A 17,463-nucleotide genomic window follows, 5' to 3' on the forward strand; every position below is an offset into this window, starting at 1 on the left:
AGCCTGCCAGATAGATAGTCTACAAAAAGGGACATTTGTTTTCAGCATAACAGAGTGAGACAGTCAACACATTTCGCTCCACAAAAAAGTAACTATAAAGCTAGATAAAACTGTTGAAAACAACAATTTCAGCACTCTGGAAGTTAACCAGAGACATACAACAAACTGAGAATCATTTATTCCTGAAAATACTGAACTATGGGTAGAAACAGGACAAGTCTGTGGCATCCTTGCCAGAGAGTGCTCCCATCTCCCTGCACCCCACATCAGCTCCGTTGTTCAACCAGGTAGTTGAACCAGGGTGGGGCACTGCCAGAAGGAGCTCCCCTCATAGGGAGCATTGCCAGTTAGCATGGCTATCTTGGTAGCCGGTGAACAGGGAGAGCCAATGGCCCCATTATCGTGAAGTTGCAGTCCTGTTTGAGCAACTAGCAGACCAGTCTAGTTGGGGATTTGATAGGGAGTTCTGGGAGGTTAGCGTCAGGGGAGAGGGACAGACAATACCTTCTTCATGGGATCAAGTTGACCAGAAGCTATGCATATGCTCAGCAGAGACCAGCATGGGACCAGCTACCTATACATTCCTGAATGATGGCGCCTGTAAGCTTTCTTGGACATAAGAAAGCACAAGAAACAATAGAAGAAACAATAAAAGTCAGGGAAGACTTGGAAAGGCTGAGAATTTGAAAGTGTTTGCCAGCCCCCCACACATTTTTCAGCAGAAAGTGGAAGCTTAGTGGGTTTGAGGTGCTTGAGTACAATCTCTAACCAATCTTAGACTGAAGACTAAACTATTCAGACACAGGGGTGAGTCCTAGTAAGTGAGGCTTACAAGTAAAAACAAGAAAAATAAACTGGGTATTATCGGAGGCCACATACCATGGCAGGCGGGGTGGGGAGGACAGATTCCACAGAGTGGAAGACAAAAAAAAAACAAAAACCATACCCCAACAACCCAAAAACCAAAAAACAAAACCAAAGAACAAGGGCAATGAACAGAAAATAATTACAAATATGGTAGATATTAAACAAACTACATCAATAATCACTTTAAATGTGAATGATCTAAATATACCAATCAAACGACAGAGACTGAGTGGATTTTCAAAAAAAGACCCTAACATATGTTGTCTATAAATATGAAGATACTGATAGATTAAAAGTAAAAGAATGGAGAAGGACATACCATATTAACATTTATCCAAAGAAAGCAGGAGTAGCTTATTGCTTTCAGACAAAGCAGATTTCAGAGCAAGGAAATTATCAGGAATAAAGAGGGCATTATATACTAATAAAGAGGTCAATTTGCCAAGAAGACCTGGCAATCCTTAATCTGCGTGCACCTAACAACAGAGTGTCAAAAAACTGACAAAACTACAAGAAATAAATAAATCCATTACTGCAGTTGGAGATCTCAATACCCTTCTCTGTCTTTGACAGATCCCGCAGTCAGAAAACCACTAAGGATATAGTTGAACCACACAGTACCATCACTCAACTGCCTAATTAACATTTATAGAATACTTCATCTAACATTCTTCTTGAAAGATACAGATAAGAAAATAAAAAGACAAGACACAGATGGGGGGTGGTGTATTCAAAAATCATATATCTGGTAAAGGACTTACATCCAGAATATATAAAGAACTCTTACAACTCAATAGGAAGACAAACAACCCACCCAGTGTAAAAATGGCAGGAGACTTCAAGGGTCATCTCTTCAAAGAAAACATAAATAGCTAACAAGTGCACTAAACAATAGGAAAACGCAAATTAAAACCACAGTGAGATACTTTCATATATCCATGAGCATGGCTATAGTCAAAAGGACAGATGATACTAAATGTTGGTAACCACGTGGAGAAACTGGAATCCTCATTCTTGCTGGTAGAAACATAAAATGGTACAGCCACTCTGGAAATAATTGGTAGTTTCTTAAACTTAACCATGAAACCCAGAATACCACTCCAAGGAAACCATCCAAGAAAAATGAACAGGCATATTCACACAGGACTTACATGAGAATTTTTATAGATGCATTGTTCATAGTAGCCCCAAATTAGACATCCAAATAACCACTGATTGGTAAATCAATATCTAGATATGGTATGATTTAATTTATATGAAATGTTCAGAAAAGACAAATTTATAGAGAAATGAATCAGAATAGTGACTCTCTGGTGCTGTAAGTAGGAATAAGGACTGAAGGCAAACAAACTTTTGGGGATGATAGAAATACTGTAAAATGATGGTTGTGCTTGCCCTACCATAAACATTTACTAGACATCATTGAATCATTGGCCTATAGTGGGTGAATTTTGTAGTATGTAAATTACACTTAATAAAGTCATTCCTGGGCCCCACCCCAGACCACTGAGTCAGAATTTCCAGATATAAAAAACATAAGAATACACATTTTATGGGGTGCCTGAGTGTCTCAATGGATTATACATCTGACTCTTGGCTTTGACTCAGGTCAGATCTTGGGGTCAAGGGATCGAGCCCCACGCTGGGTTCCGCGCTTAGCACAGAATCGCTATCCCTCTCCCTTTGCTTCCCTCTCTCATGAATAAATGAGAGCTTAAAAAAAATACACATTTTAACAAGTTCACTGGTTAAGTCTCCTGTACCGGGAACTGGCTTCGTGTAGTCTTAGCAGGGCCCAATCATGTACTAGATCAGGATGCAATTAACTAAAGTCATAAAACGCAGGTGAGAAACGCAGAAATTTATTTAAACAAGGGGGTTCCCAAACTGGTGTTAAGGGGAAAATGCCTCTGAGTTATTAAGAGGTATGCTGAATGCAAGGACTTCACTGCACAAGAAAGATTGGTTTAATTGTTAAAGTCAAGCCGGTTTCTTCCTTTTTTTTCTTTTTTTTTGCAGGAATTTCTGTATCTTCAATATAAATTGCTAACAGGGGGACCTGGCCATTTGAGAGGTGCAAAATTTCCCAAGTTTCTTTGATCACAGAACATTTTGTTCCCTCTGAGAATTGCAACTTGTATTCCATGGAAAGCCATCTTAGGCCATGAGAAACTCCAAACTAGACCTTATTTTAATAATATACTATAGTTTGAGAGGACGTGCAATATCCCAGTCTTATTCAATGGAAAAATCTTGGAGTGAAAGAACGACATTTCCTTTTGCTATGGACAGGAATTGATGGAAAGATGATATCCTGGGAATAGTGACTATCTAGTGTTTTCCAAACTTTACTTTGGCTGAGGACTTGTTTCATAAAGTTAAATATTAACTCAGAAGGCTATAACAGATTTTCAAAAAATAGGGGCAGAAGTACTATGGTTTAAGAACAAAAGGTAGCGTGGTTTCCAAAGTTTCGATCGGCTCCTACTCCCCAGTGCCTCTCCTGCCCCCATTTTTGGGTGTCTAAAGAGTCTCTGTGTTCCTGGGAGTGCACTGTGAGGCTTGCTTTCCATGTAAATGTGAAGGCTTAAGTATTTGATCTTTGTACAGGAAAACAGAAGTACATGGAATGATTATAGTCTGGGCATTAGGCAGTTTTGTGAAAGGGGTATGACCTTTAAATCCTGATGCTTAGGGCGGGCTCAAGTGAAGGATGCTCTCTGAAAACCAAGAAACAAATGGTGACTTAAGGGCTTACAACAGGCAAGAAAATGTTGGCTTTTAGAAAGCCAGTTGGCTAAGAAGGAGCTAAAGCATCTCTATATAGACGGGTCAGAGAGAAGTAGAAATAGTGTTCTAGAAATAGTTCTGTGCAGATATTTTTAAGTTGAAAATAGGCCTATTCCCAAAACATTACCACTGCCTGGAAACCATAATCGGGCACAGACTGGCCTATCTGTAATACGCTGCTTGATCCGAGATATGTGCCAAGCTGCAGGAAAAGCCAGGGCTGCGGGGGTGTGTCCCATGAAACAAAGTTCACCTGTTAATTATCCCTGGTTACCTCAAGCGTCTGTGAAAAATGCAAGACAAAGGTCCTCAGGTAAACAGCAATGCTTTCCCAAACCCTGTTTTTATCAGTTTGCGCAGAACATTGTTATTTTGAGGCTGTTATGTATAATAACATATATATATATAAATATATATACACGTGTGTGTGTGTGTGTGTGTGTATCTGCACAGAACTTAAAAATATCGGCACAAGGGGTGGCTGGATGGCTCAGTTGGTTAAGCAACTGTCTTCAGCTGAGGTCACGATCCGGGATTCCCGGGATCGAGTCCAGCATTAGGCTCCCAGTCCACGGGGAGTCTGCTTCTCCCTCTGACCTTCTCCCCTCTCAGGCTCTCTCTTACTCTCTCTCTCAAATAAATAAATAAAAATCTTAAAAAAAAAAAAAAAAGATTTCCCATATACCCTTAAAAAAATATCGGTGCGCCTGGGTAGCTCAGTGGGTTAAAGTCTCTGCCTTCAGCTCGGGTCATGATCTCGGGGTCCTGGGATCCAGCCCCGCATCGGGCTCTTTGCTCAGTGGGGATCCTGCTTCCTCCTCTCTCTCCGCCTGCCTCTCTACCTACTTGTGATATCTGTCTGACAAAAAAAAAAAAAAAAGTATTGGCACAGAATTATTTCTAGAAAGACTCAGGAATAGCGTTGTAAAGTGTATTATATGATTCACATAAGAGGGGGCCAGCCAGGGCAGGACCAAGACTGACACAAGAAATAACACTCACCTGTCCACAATGATGCCGTGAGGTATGAGGACATATTCCAAATCCCCATAATAGTGCTGTGGGTATGTGAATAAATTCAAGTCATATCCTGGCCAATCGTCCATAATCTGTAAGTCAAATTACCTTAGTTACAATATTTTCCTTGTAAGACATAAATAAGTAAAAACTGGGTATCATTTGAAAAAAAAAGAATAATATTAAAAACAGAGATGAGATCTGACGATCAATATGACATTAGATTACATTCTGTCAACCTGTGAAAAGCCCAGTGGGGGAAAGTAATTTGCTTCACGAAACCTGGTAAAGGATCTAGGACTAAAAGGAACAGAGAATTCCACTCCTACCTTTTGGCATCGTACAGAGAAATATCCACTTGATGTCTTACAGCTAGCCTGATAGTATTGTTTTTAATGGTTGTTATATCTAAATTATATAGCATCGTGAATATAAGTAACACTATGTTCATAGGTATATTGGACTTATGGACGTATAAATATGGACAGTCTGATCATACATTATTATAAATGTTATTACTTATGCTATTACATTTCTATGCATTGTAAATGCTTCACCTGCCTGGGAAAGATTACCTATTAAAGTACATGTATCCTGGGATTAGTGTGTAGACACAAACCTCTGGGTGGTCTAGTCATTACAGTCAACACTTCAGAATGATATACTATGGTGGGAACTTCTGTCAGTCCAATCGGGAAAAATTGTTCCCCAAAATTGGCCTTTTCAAGTAATGAACAGAGTACTATCCTTGCTTAAAGTCTCCTCCTTGCTTAGCATTGGATGTGAAAGTTTTATGCTGGGAAGGAAAGTAAAGATGTGGGAGAGAAAATGAAGGTGAAGGGTGAGTTACTTTTACTTTCAGATCACTGAGAAAGGATACACCAGGGAAGTGTTAGCACTCAACTCATTCCACGGCCGTCTTGGGGGTTCCTGTTCTTTGATGACTCCTGCACACTTCCATCAGACTTCTTTATTCAACCTGAAGCTTCCATCATGCAGAACTAGCCTAATTTTCCAGCCCAGTTCCCTACACCATCATCTTCCCATCCTCAGCTGGGTCTTCAGTCCAGTCATGACCTTTCCCAGCTCTGTGTTCTGTTCATTTGTCTTTCTTGCACCTATATCCTCTCCTTCTCACTCTCTCCCTCCATATCCCAAGTTCAACCGCCTCCTGCAGAAGCTCAGGTCAGGCCTCACTTATTTCTGGAAGTCTTGCTAACTGCTCCTACCCTCTGATCTTCTCTCCCAAACTCCTCATAGACGGGAACATTGTAGCTCTCTGTCTTTCCAAAGACTCCCATTCAGGCTCCTTGAGAAGATTCCTGCCTCTTCCAGCCTCTGGCTCACTCAGTCTTATCTTGTTATAGAACCCATTTGCCCTTCATTTAATCCTGGCATGTCCCCCAGCTCTCCGCCCTTTTCCTCACCCAGGACTCAAAACCTTAGCTCAGGTTTTTGAAGGGCACCTTACGGTCCAGCCCCCACCCAGACCCACCCCAGTTCTGCATTCTGGAATGCCAGCCAAACCAAACCTAAGGGCATTTTCTTCCAAATGTATCCCTTCCCTATCTCAGGAAAGGACAACCTATTTTTCTACTTGCTCAGATCAAAATGTTGGAGTTGGTGTCGACTTCTTCCTTTCATTCCCGCATGTAACGCATTGGCAAATCCTATCATCAGTTCCTTCAAAATTTAACCAGGACCACCTGTCAGCATCCCAACTGCTACCTCCCAGTCCACAACACCATCATTTCTGCAGGGACCACTGCCACAGCTGTCAGACTTGCCTCCCTGCCTTCCACCCTGGCACCCCCACCCCGTTCCAACATGGCTGCCATCTTCTACTCGTCTTCTTTCAGGGGCTTCCCGCTTCTCTCGGAGTACAACCCAGAGTCCTCACCGTGGCCCACGGGGGCCACCTCTCTGACTCATCTACAAGCGCTCTCTTCCTCTTTTGCTGTGCGTCAGCCACGTTCTTCTTGTTGACCCTTGGACATGCCAGGCATGCTCCTATCTCAACAGCTTTGCACCTGCTCTATCTCTTGCCTACAATACTCTTCCCCCAGATTTCTACATGGCTTACACTTCACTTCCTTCAAGCCCCGACTTCAATATCATCTCCACAGAGAGGACTTAGCTGTTCCCCTAGAGAAAATAGCACCCCCTTTCTTTCCTACTCATCTCTACATCCCTCTTCCCCAGCTTTACTTTCCTTCCCAGCATGTGTTCCCACCGGGTGTGACACATGTTTGTCTCTCTGTGTGCTCTTGTCTTGTCTCCTCCCACTAGAACGTCAGGGCCTTCTGACAGGGACCACGTCTGAGTCACGGTTGAAACCCCGGCACTCGGAACACTGATCTGGAATACAGTAAGTGCTCAAAAATGCTCAGTGGGTTAATGACTGACACATTCTCCATCCACAGACTACCCAATACCACCTGAGCTCCAGCCCAAACTGATTTGTCTCGATTTGCCTCCTTACATCAAGAGCACCACGGCTGAAGGCTCTGGAAATCTGTATCTACCAGGGACAGACTGTTGGCCAAATGGTGTGTGCCATCTGCATATTTGAAAAGTATCACATAAGCTCTGCCTCTATCTGCAAATTGGCTGGGTGCAACTATTGAATTTGCACAGAGCAACTCTCTTTTCCGGCCCTGAGACCTCCCTGGGCCTGCTGTAACCATTGACACCACCGTCCCCTGTCAGAGCCTGAACGCCGGCTAGACGTGAGGCGCCTGCTGAAGATCCCCTGGCAAGCCCCGGTAGAGGCCAGACAAGAACCCCAACCAGCATGAGGCCCTTGGGAGATCATTCAAGTACATGGCATTTTCTGGCTCCCCTTCCAGACCACACTCCACTTCCTGGAGCCCTTCCAGGTGGTGGCACCATTAACTAGAGTTCTTCTGAGCCCATTCTTCCTACCATGCAGATCCTTTACTGCCCTGCCCCCAACCTCCCGTGCGCCCCCACCCCCCGCCCCACCACCCCGGCTCTGGCTACATCTCAGAGCCTACATTCCTCTCTGTGTTCTAGAGCTCAGAGCTGATGCTTACTGGCTGCGATGCTAGGGAAAGTACTCACCCTGCCCGAGACTCAGTTTCCCCCTCCTTTGAGTAAGACACAATAAAACCTCTGGTCAGGCTTGGTGTGAGGATTCAGAGAGAACAGCGAGTCTCCAAAGCAGGCAGGAATAGCCCCATTTTGAGGAGCTGCTGCAAGGAAGCTGTGTCTACGGTGCTCTGGACTGGTGCCCCCCCCCCATTCAGATGTTGACGCCCTAACCCCCCATGGTGATGACATGAGGGGGTGGAGCCTTTAGGAAATAATTAAGTCACGAGGGTAGAGCCCTCATTATGGAATTAGTGCTCTTACAAGGAAAAACCAGGGAGCTCTCCAGCACAGACGCTCACTCTCTTTTTTCTCTCTCTCCCCTGTCCCTCTCCCCTCGTCCTCTCTCTCTCTCTTCCCCCCACCATGTGAGGACACAGTGAGAAGAACAAGGCAGTTATCTACAAGTCAGCAAGAGAGTCCTAACCACGAATGAAATCAAGCAGCACACTGATCTTGGACTTGCAAGTTCCAGAACTATCAGAAATACGTGTCTATTGTTTAAAACAAACAAAACGAGAGAGAGAGAGAGATAATTTACTTAGAGTTCCTAGGACATTTCCTGATGTATAATAAGTGCCTAGTAACTGATGTCAAAAAGAAGAGAAGAATGATAAGCAAATGGCAAAATGAACCTATTGATAAGAGCCGTCATGGTAACCTGTCGTCAGAGGTGGCCTGGTGCAGTGGTCAAGCACCCAGACTTAGAAATTCAGTGCATGTTGTGGTGGGGGGGGGGGTTATAGTGTGGGACTTCACCTGGGGCTTTAACTCTCTGTGCCTCAGTGTGTTCATCTATAAAATGGAGTCACTGCCAGTCATTCATGGCTATTGTGAGGATTCAGTGAGATGTATCATGGAAATAAAACTCTCACATTGTCCTCTAGTCTATAGTACTTATGTGGCCAGGGTTAACCATCTAGGTGTGCTGAAACATCAAGAGTTAAACTGCAAATTAAAGGTCTTAATTAATTTACAGAACAGAATTAATTTACAGAATCAGTTAATACAGAATTAACTTACAAATAGGCCTCCAACCTATTTTGCCAATGTCTTGTTACCCTAGTTAAAGTTACACATTTAAAACTAGAAGAAATACGTTTCTCTAAAACTGTTCCGTAATCCAAACTTGCCTTTTTCCAATGAGTCTGAAATACTGAGTTTTCCATGTTGAGATAAAAAGACGATTCGAGATAGACTACTGGTTTTTAAACAACAGGTATTGGCAGGGATGTGGGGAAAAAGGAACCCTCGTGCACTGCTTGAGGGAATGCAAACTGGGGCAGCCACTGTGCAAAGCAGGATGGAGGTTCCGCAAAATATTAAAAATAGAACCACCCTACGATCCAGAAATCACACTACTGGGTACTTATCCCCCCAAATACAAAAACACTAATTCAAAGGAATACAGACATCCCAATATTTACTGCAGTATTATCTACAAAAGCCAATTTAGGAGGCAGCCCAAGTATCTATCGACAGATGAACATATAAAGATGTGGTGTATATATACAGAGGAATATTACTCAGCCATAAAAAAGAGTGAAATCTCACCACTGGCAACAACACGGATGGAGCTAGAGAGTATTATGTTAGGTGACATAAGTCAGAGGAAGACAAATACCATATGATCTCACTCATACATGGAATTTAAGAAATAAAACAAACATGCAAAGGAAAAATAAAGACAGAGAGAGAGAGACAAATCAAGACACAGACTTTAATTCTGGAGAACAAATGCTAGTCACCAGGGGGTGAAACAGGCGATGGGGATTAAAGAGTTCACTTATCATGGAGAAGAAAAAGTAATTTTTTTTTTAAAGGGAAGCTACTGGTTTACTCTTGTAATTCTTTTTTTTTTTTAAGATTTTATTTATTTATTTGACAGAGATCACAAGTAGGCAGAGAGGCAGGCGGAGAGAGAGGAAGGGAAGCAGGCTCCCTGCTGAGCAGAGAGCCTGATGCGGGGCTCGATCCCAGGACCCCGAGATCATGACCTGAGCCGAAGGCAGAGGCTTTAACCCACTGAGCCACCCAGGCGCCCCTACTCCTTGTAATTCTTAATGGTGCATGCAAATTGCATTGCAAATAAGTCCCAAAGCTGAAGGAACAGAGGCTGCTATGAAGTGTAGATAATTATGTTATTCATCTGCTTTTTAAAAAATCAAAACAAAAAATCTTTAAATAGTTTCAGTATCACAGATAATATGCTCTAAGTTTAGTGAGAACAATGCTTTCTCTGTCCAAAGACACAAAGCAGGCTAGGCTGGGGAAGTGACAAACACATTAACTGAGCCATTTTATACAAAATTCAAACCCCAGAACTCATTCGGCATCTCTTTTTTCCCATTTGAAGGTGTATTAAAAACCTTTCTTCTAAGCCATTAAAAATAATTTTTTTGCTTAGCATATTTCTTGCAGCATTTTTCAGGTCCTCCCCCCACCTAAGGAGAAAAGTAGTTTGGAAACACATACAAAAAGCAAATCCCTGCTCCTCTCTGCCTCTGAGCCCCACAGGCCGGGCCCCACTCTCTCCTTCAGGCAGTGACCACGGGTGCTGCCAATTTTCAGGCTCGCATCTACCCCTCCACCGTCAGGGAGGAAAAGAGTCTCCTCCCTCAGCTCTGCTTCCAGGAATCCCTACACTGGAACATCAAACATCGACTGGCCCAGGCAAGGAGGCATGCTGTGATGGGCGGCTCAAACCACACACTGAGACCATGTATAGAAGCCATTCCCTAAAACAGGGGCTCCAGGTTCCACTCCCAGAGGACTAAAGACCAATAAAGACCAAATGACACCTTGTTATCACACAGGCCTTCCTCCTCTGCAGCCGGTTCCGCATCCAACCTGGTAAAGTTGGTTTTTAAATGGATTATCTGATTACTTATCTCCAATACTTTGGCAGGGGGAGACCCATAAGAGAAACAAAACAATTATTTTAGATTTTTTTTTCTTCTTCTTCCTTCCAAACCCACTACTACGTATTAACTACGTCTCTTGACAATGCTTTGGCAGAAACAAAACATATCTAAGAACCCAGTCCCAAAAGGCCAGGTGAGTAGAGATCTTTATCTCTCCCTGAGAGGGAACAAAGATGTGCTGATCACGGGCTGGTGACTTCACTGCCTCCAGATCAACCGACCACTCAATCCTGAGCAAAGTTTCTGACCTCAGGGTCTACAACTCTTTTTTGGCAATGAGCATTTCCTACCGCTTACTGTTAAGAATCTACTAATGTCCTACCTCCCAGATTCAACAGAGAGGCATTTGTAGACAACAGCCATCTTCAATGTCTTAATAGTCCCTTCTTTTGCACCAACCGTACTTCTTGTTTTTTATGCTTATGTCCTCTGGCTCTATGCAAACCCCCCCCCCCACCATCTTCTTCACAAAGTTTCTACCAACTCAGAATTTTCTTGTGCGCCTCATTCCTGGACAGCCCCGAACCTGCCTCCATCATCCCACAAGACACTATATCCGGTGGCTCCTTCAACCATCTTGACCCAAACTACTTCATCTTTATCCCACACCGATCTCCCAGGACAGTCCCACCTTGGAAGGACTTCCCTGCAATCAGAGCTTTCCACGTGGCACCGTGGCACCGTAAGTAAACCCTGACTTCAATTCTGCTTCTGTCATTTGCTAGTTATGTGACCTTGGGGATTTTCTTAATGTCTCAGGGCCTCCGTTTCCCCCTCTGTAAAGCAGAGATCATTATAGTCCTGCCTCACGGCATTGCAAGGAGTTAATGAATAATACAGGGAAACCACATAGTAAGTGCTCAGTAAACGCTCACTATCATTACCTGCTCCCGTTCTCGACTGGTCCTAAACCTACCCTTTGGTTTCTTTGCAACCATCCATGAGGGCTCTCTATTTTCCCTGTATAGGTATCTTCTTAAGCTTTGCGTTTCATTTCTACCCTGAAAGCCACGGGCTTCCCCAGCAAGCGGAACTCGCTCTGAATTTGCCTTCCCTACCTGTATCCAGCTTGAGTTCGCCTGATAATGCCAAGCTCTACCGGAGAAAATAGCATAAATGCAGGGGCCATCCCCATGACACATTGTTTCCAGCCTCTCAGGAGGTCCTCTCACTGCCTCATACCGTCTTTCTCACAAAATTACCTTGCTTCTAAGAGAGCTTCTTTTGATACTAATAGATTGGGCTATTTATACTCTTTCATAATTTGCTTTTTAGATTTTTAACAATCCGCCCGTCTTATTAGTCATATCAATTTACCTAATTCTTTTCTAAGAGCATATATTATTAAAGAGTAGTGCTATACTGTAGCCACTCTACTGATGGGATGGTTGTTTAAACGATTCTCAAGGCTAATGGCTTTGCAATTGTTAAATACAATGGCCTCTTTTCCATCTTTGTCCTATTTGCTCTTCCTGGAGCATTTGACGCTCTTAAGGGGCCCTCTCGCCCCTCCACAAAACTCCCTTCCCTAAATGCCTACCACCCTGTCTGTCCTCTCGGGCTTTTCTAGTCATTCTTGGTGTCTTTATCGGATTTCTGCTGGACACTCCACCTCTTACATGTGGGGATTTCCAAGTTTCTACACATAACAGCAGTTTATAATTTTTTTTTTTTTAAGATTTTGTTTATTTATTTGACAGAGAGATATCACAAGTAGGCAGAGAGGCAGGCAGAGAGAGAGAGGAGAAAGCAGGCTCCCTGCCGAGCAGAGAGCCCGATGCGGGGCTCGATCCCAGGACCCTGGGATCATGACCTGAGCCGAAGGCAGAGGCTTAACCCACTGAGCCACCCAGGCGCCCCTATAATTTTTTTTTTTTTTTTGCCGCATTTTCACGGTGCCTTCCTATCCAAGCCAAGCATATTTTTTTACTTTCTGAAGACTTCCAAGTCTACCCAATCACTCTCCTCAGTTGCAAATATGAATTTGCGCCTGCAGTGCGTCTTGACCTGGAGGCCTTACAGACTCAAGAACTGAACTTATTTCCAGAATAAGAACTGAACTTATTTCCCTTGTTATATTTTCATTTGTCCCCATCCCCCACCCCCAGATCTGACTATTCTCTCCATGGCAACTGGAGTGATTTTTTTTTTTTTTTAAAGCATAGATTAGGTGTGAGGATTTCTTCTCAGGATACACTGATTTCTTTGCAATCGGTGTGCCCTGTACCTCTTCTTCCAAGTGTTCACACGGCTACTGCCTATTCACCCCTCAGGTCATGGTTCAAATATCACTGCCAAGAGGGATTCCTGACCACTTGAGCAAAAACAGCATGGTTCTGTGCCATAGCTCTCCTCCAATCACTCTGTATCTCATCACTCTCATTTTCATTGCGCACATCACTATGCAAAATTATCTTCTTTATTTGCTTGTCTGTGTCCCTTCTCTAGAATGGAAGCCCAGTGAAGGCAGAGCTTTGTCTGGTTCCCTTTTCTATCTGCAGAGCCTAGAACACCACCCGGAAACCCGGCAGGACAGTCAACCTGTGTGGAAAGAATAAATAAATGAAGTCCTCATTCTTGAAGACGGAAATGCTCTGCTGATAAACTGAGAACTGAGCGACACATTTCAACCTGATGAGTTCTGTCTGAGTGTGCAGTGTTTCCTTCCCCAAATCCCAGACTTCAAATCCCATACTCGCAATCCATGCATAATCACAGACAGGTTCTCTGCCAATACCACAGATCTCTGAAGAAAGAAGTGTTGACGTAGCGAGTCAGCCCCACTCGCCACCCTCACCCCTGCTCACACACCTGACACAGGAGCCGGGAGCAGAGGCCATTGGCCACCGGACAAGAACGGATTTGATTCCAGGACACTGACGGATAGGTACCCTCCGACTGACTCTTTGAGGGATTCCCAGGAATAAAGAGGCTCTGGTCTGGGAACCCATCATCCCACATCTTCCCATCCGGACACACTACTAGATAGATATTTTAAAATCTTTCCAATTCGCTCAAAGGGTCAAGGCCGCAGCGTTTCCCTTTCGCTGACAAAAGGAGACTGACTCCCCAGAGGCTCTAGCCTGTGTCGATCTTCTGCAAAGACCCCGGGGTCCCAGCCCACGTTTCAAAGCTCAAACCCCGTCCATTTGAGCAACTTTAATTACTAGCTGCCCTCGAGGAGCTTCAGGATCCTTCTGGAAAACAAAACTGGAAGCCTGCGCTGGAGGGGTCAGGAGGAAGCACAAAGGGAGGGAGGCCCCCACGAGTAGCGCGCGAGGGTCTTCACGGACCCGCCCCGCTCCCAGAGGTGACTCGTCCTCGCTAGCCGGAGTGGAGACCCGGCACCACACAGGCTCAGCGCCGGAGTATCCGACTCCTGGCCCGGGCGGGTAGGGAGGGGCGCGGAGTGGGGGGGGGGGGACTCTAAGAACAGGGGTGAAGGGCTGTTGAGTGTCCGGTCAGGTCGCGCGCGGGGAGGGGCGGCTGGGAAGGGAGCAGGGAGGCCATCCGCTCCGGCACGGGAGAACAAAGCAGGGGCCCGCCCGCATTTCACGCGAATGCATTTCAGGCATTTAATCTAAATGGAGGGTGCCAAGGAGGGAGGAGAGGGGAGAGAGCGGGGAGCGCACGGCTCAGCCCAGAAATCGGGAGTTTGCATTTACCACGACGCCTCGCCCGTAGTCTGGCGCCTCCTCGCTGCTCCCGGCCATGTTTCTCCCGCGGAAAGCGGGAAGGAAGGGAGGGCGCGGGCAGGAGCTGGGACGGCGCAGGGCTGGGAGGGGGATGGGGCTGCGGGGGGACGGGGCTGGGGACGGGCCAGCCAGCGGGGAAGCACCGCGCGCCGCGGACCCCGCGCCTGGCGCGGCTCCAGCGGGTCGGCCGCGGCGTCCCCCCGGCCGGCCTTCCCCTCCCCGGCGGGTCCCGGGGCGCGGGCGGCCATGCGGGCCCGGAGCGCAGGGCGGGCGGCACGGGGCGCAGCTGCGGAGCCGCGCGCCCTCCACCTGAGCGCAGGCCCGGGGCGCGTCCCTCGCGGCCGCCGGCCGCACGTCTGCGAGCCCCGGAGCCCCGCCGCCTGGCTGCTCCCCGCTGGGACTCGGGAGGACGAGGCTGCCCCGCGGCTGGAATTTTACAGCAACAGAAAATGTTCCCATGGCCCCCGCCTCCCTAAGGCTGTGTGGTCCGCGGCTTTCAGGCGAACAATGTCTTTGAATCCTTCCTGCTAATTTTTATGCGCTCTTTATCCCAACTAAAATCCTTGGAAGAGTCTGCGATATGGGATGTTCTCGAAGTGTGGCTGTGGACGAAACTCTCCTGAATGTGTTTTGTTTTTTTGTTTTTTTTAAACCGTCGAAACGCCCATCCCGGGGTTGGAAAGAGCCCCGTGATGGCTTTTCCCAGCCTAAGCCCGCAGTTTAGGATCTGGAATCTGAAATAGGGCCTTTCTTTACCCGCATTCGGGGGTCGCGGGGGTGGGGGGTAAGGGGAGAGAAATTTTTACAAATTATCTACTTTACCACTTTTTTTGAGACCCTAGGGCCTGACTTTAATGGTTTCGGGTTGCAGTTTAAAGCGATCGCTCTCAGACTCGAAAGCCTCCTTTATGAAGCTTTTGTTCATTGAACCCCTCATCGCAGGCTTCTCCCCGCCGAGTGTGCGGGTTCTTTGTCCGTGCCTTTAGGGCCCCGCTGTCCTTGCTTCTATCCTCCTCCTGCTCGCTGCTGCCCCGTCGCATTCTTTGCAGCCCCGTTTTGGGCTTGAAGCCCCGGAGCTGAGCACCGTTCTCGGGCTCAGGCCTCTCTCTCCAAAAGGCTATTTTGTTCACGTCTGGGTTCTGGCGCGCGGCAGGGAGAGGAATGCAGATTTTGCTTGGCTTAGGGGTAAAATAGTCATCCATCGGTTAATGTCGCTCTAGGTTGGAAAATTCTTTGTCGTTCGGACGTGGCGACGCTCAGCGCTGTTGTTGACGCCCCCAGATGCCAGCGCACTGCAAGGAGGGAGGCTCCGTGGCTCGCAGACACGAGGCACCGCGCTGGACACTGGCCGATACTGTTTCCTGGCGTGTAGGTAAACATTTGGCTCGTCCTTGTCAGAGGTCCTTGTACAGGGCCATTTTTATCAGCTGCCTCTCACCTCTTTTCCCAAAGGTGAGAAAGTCCGTCCTGCGCTGACGTTATCAAAGACCAAGCCCAGGAAGTATCTTCACAACCACCATCACTAAAACTTCCAGGAACTGAGAAGTACTCTCCCTGTGCTGTGATCAGACTGTAGAGTTCCCAACACTCGCTGGGGAGCCGCTGTAACCCTACCCGCAGGTTATGGGGAGAAGTCATGGGGTGGGATGTGGAAATCCGTGCTACCAAGCCACAAAGATGAGCCAAAGGCAGGTGGTTCTCGAAGCACACTGTAAAGTATCCCACTTTATCTCTTACTGCTGCAAAATCAAACTTACCCCTAGGAAGCTTACTGTGGGTCACCGGTCAGTCAGATCAGGGGCAAGGGACCTCAAACTAAATGAGAGGTGTAGCTTTTTTTTTTTTTTTAAGATTTTATTTATTTGACAGAGAGAGAGATCACAAGTAGGCAGAGAGAGAGGAGGAAGCAGGCTCCCTGCGGAGAGCCCAAGGCGGGGCTCGATCTCAGGATCCTGAGATCACGGCCTGAGCCGAAGGCAGCGGCTTAATCCACTGAGCCACCCAGGCGCCCCAAGAGGTGTAGCTTTTAAACAGAAATCAAAAAGGGCCCAGCTCAGGCCCTGTGGAAGATGAAAGAGAAACTCTGGGTGAATCTTTCCTTAGAACGGCCATTAATTTAAATGCAGAACCAAATGGGGTCACAATGAAAAAATATAACTTGCTTGGATGGCAACAGGAATCTTATGAATGTACGCTCAAGAACATCCTCTAGAGACCTGTATAGGACATCCTAAGAAGACCACAGAATGATGAACAATTTTTTTTAATTTAATAATTTGTTTTACTTAAACCAATATGGGAAAAATATCATTTCAACATTTATCGAGATGTCTATTCATTTTTTCATAATAGAGCTTTCAAATCTAGTGTGTTTTATGCTTACAGCACATCTCAGTTTAAAGTAGCCACATTTAAAGGTTTTCAGTGGCCACCTGTGCTTAGTTAGTGGTTAATATACTTGGGTGTTGCAAATCTGGAGTACTCTAGAATTTACCGCATTGACTTAAAGACCTTGGGAGTGAAAGGAACTAAAGACAAAAAGGATGAGATTTCAAATATAATTGAACAATGAATTTTCCAAGAACTTGGCAGAAATTATACTAGTAATACAAAAGTTGACACCAACTTGGGAGTTTTGTTCTAGTTTTTTAATATACCTGTTTTTTTTTAACAAATCATTTTTAAAAGTAAATTTATTATCTTGTCATATTTGGATAACGTTTTGTGTGATCTAATTATACTTGGGTACTTTGGGCAGCATTAAGGTAACACGATGTAATACTTGATATCATGAATAGTAATTGCAAATATCCAAGAATAACAACTCATCAGGCCAGGCTTAATTCTTAATCTTGAATTATGAGAATTTAGGGGCAAAATTTCTTTTAAAATCTCAACTTTCTGTTATGTGTCTAGTGGGATAGCTTTGCACTAGAATTCTGATTTTTTTTCTTTTTAGTGGTAATCCTTATGATTTTAGCCAATGAGGCTAAGCCAAATACACCAATCTAATATGCCACAATTTTCTCATCTATAAAAAGGGACGATACCTTGCTGCT

The 17,463-nt window shown here is 45.4% G+C and overlaps 1 protein-coding gene across 1 annotated transcript in view; it reads right to left on the bottom strand.

Moving 5' to 3' along the window:
- Nucleotides 1-14,848, bottom strand: part of PRTFDC1 (phosphoribosyl transferase domain containing 1) — a 92,681-nt gene extending 77,833 nt beyond the window's left edge. The window contains exons 1-2 of the mRNA XM_046011050.1: nt 14,375-14,848; nt 4,660-4,766 (exon numbers count right to left, since the gene is read on the bottom strand). Coding sequence (XP_045867006.1) covers nt 4,660-4,766; nt 14,375-14,422 — 155 coding nt within the window. The 5' untranslated portion in view covers nt 14,423-14,848. The remainder of the gene's footprint in view (nt 1-4,659; nt 4,767-14,374) is intronic.
- Between the last annotated feature and the right edge of the window lie 2,615 nt (nt 14,849-17,463).

Source organism: Meles meles, chromosome 7 (assembly GCF_922984935.1).
Source record: "Meles meles chromosome 7, mMelMel3.1 paternal haplotype, whole genome shotgun sequence".
Lineage (NCBI taxonomy): Eukaryota > Metazoa > Chordata > Mammalia > Carnivora > Mustelidae > Meles > Meles meles.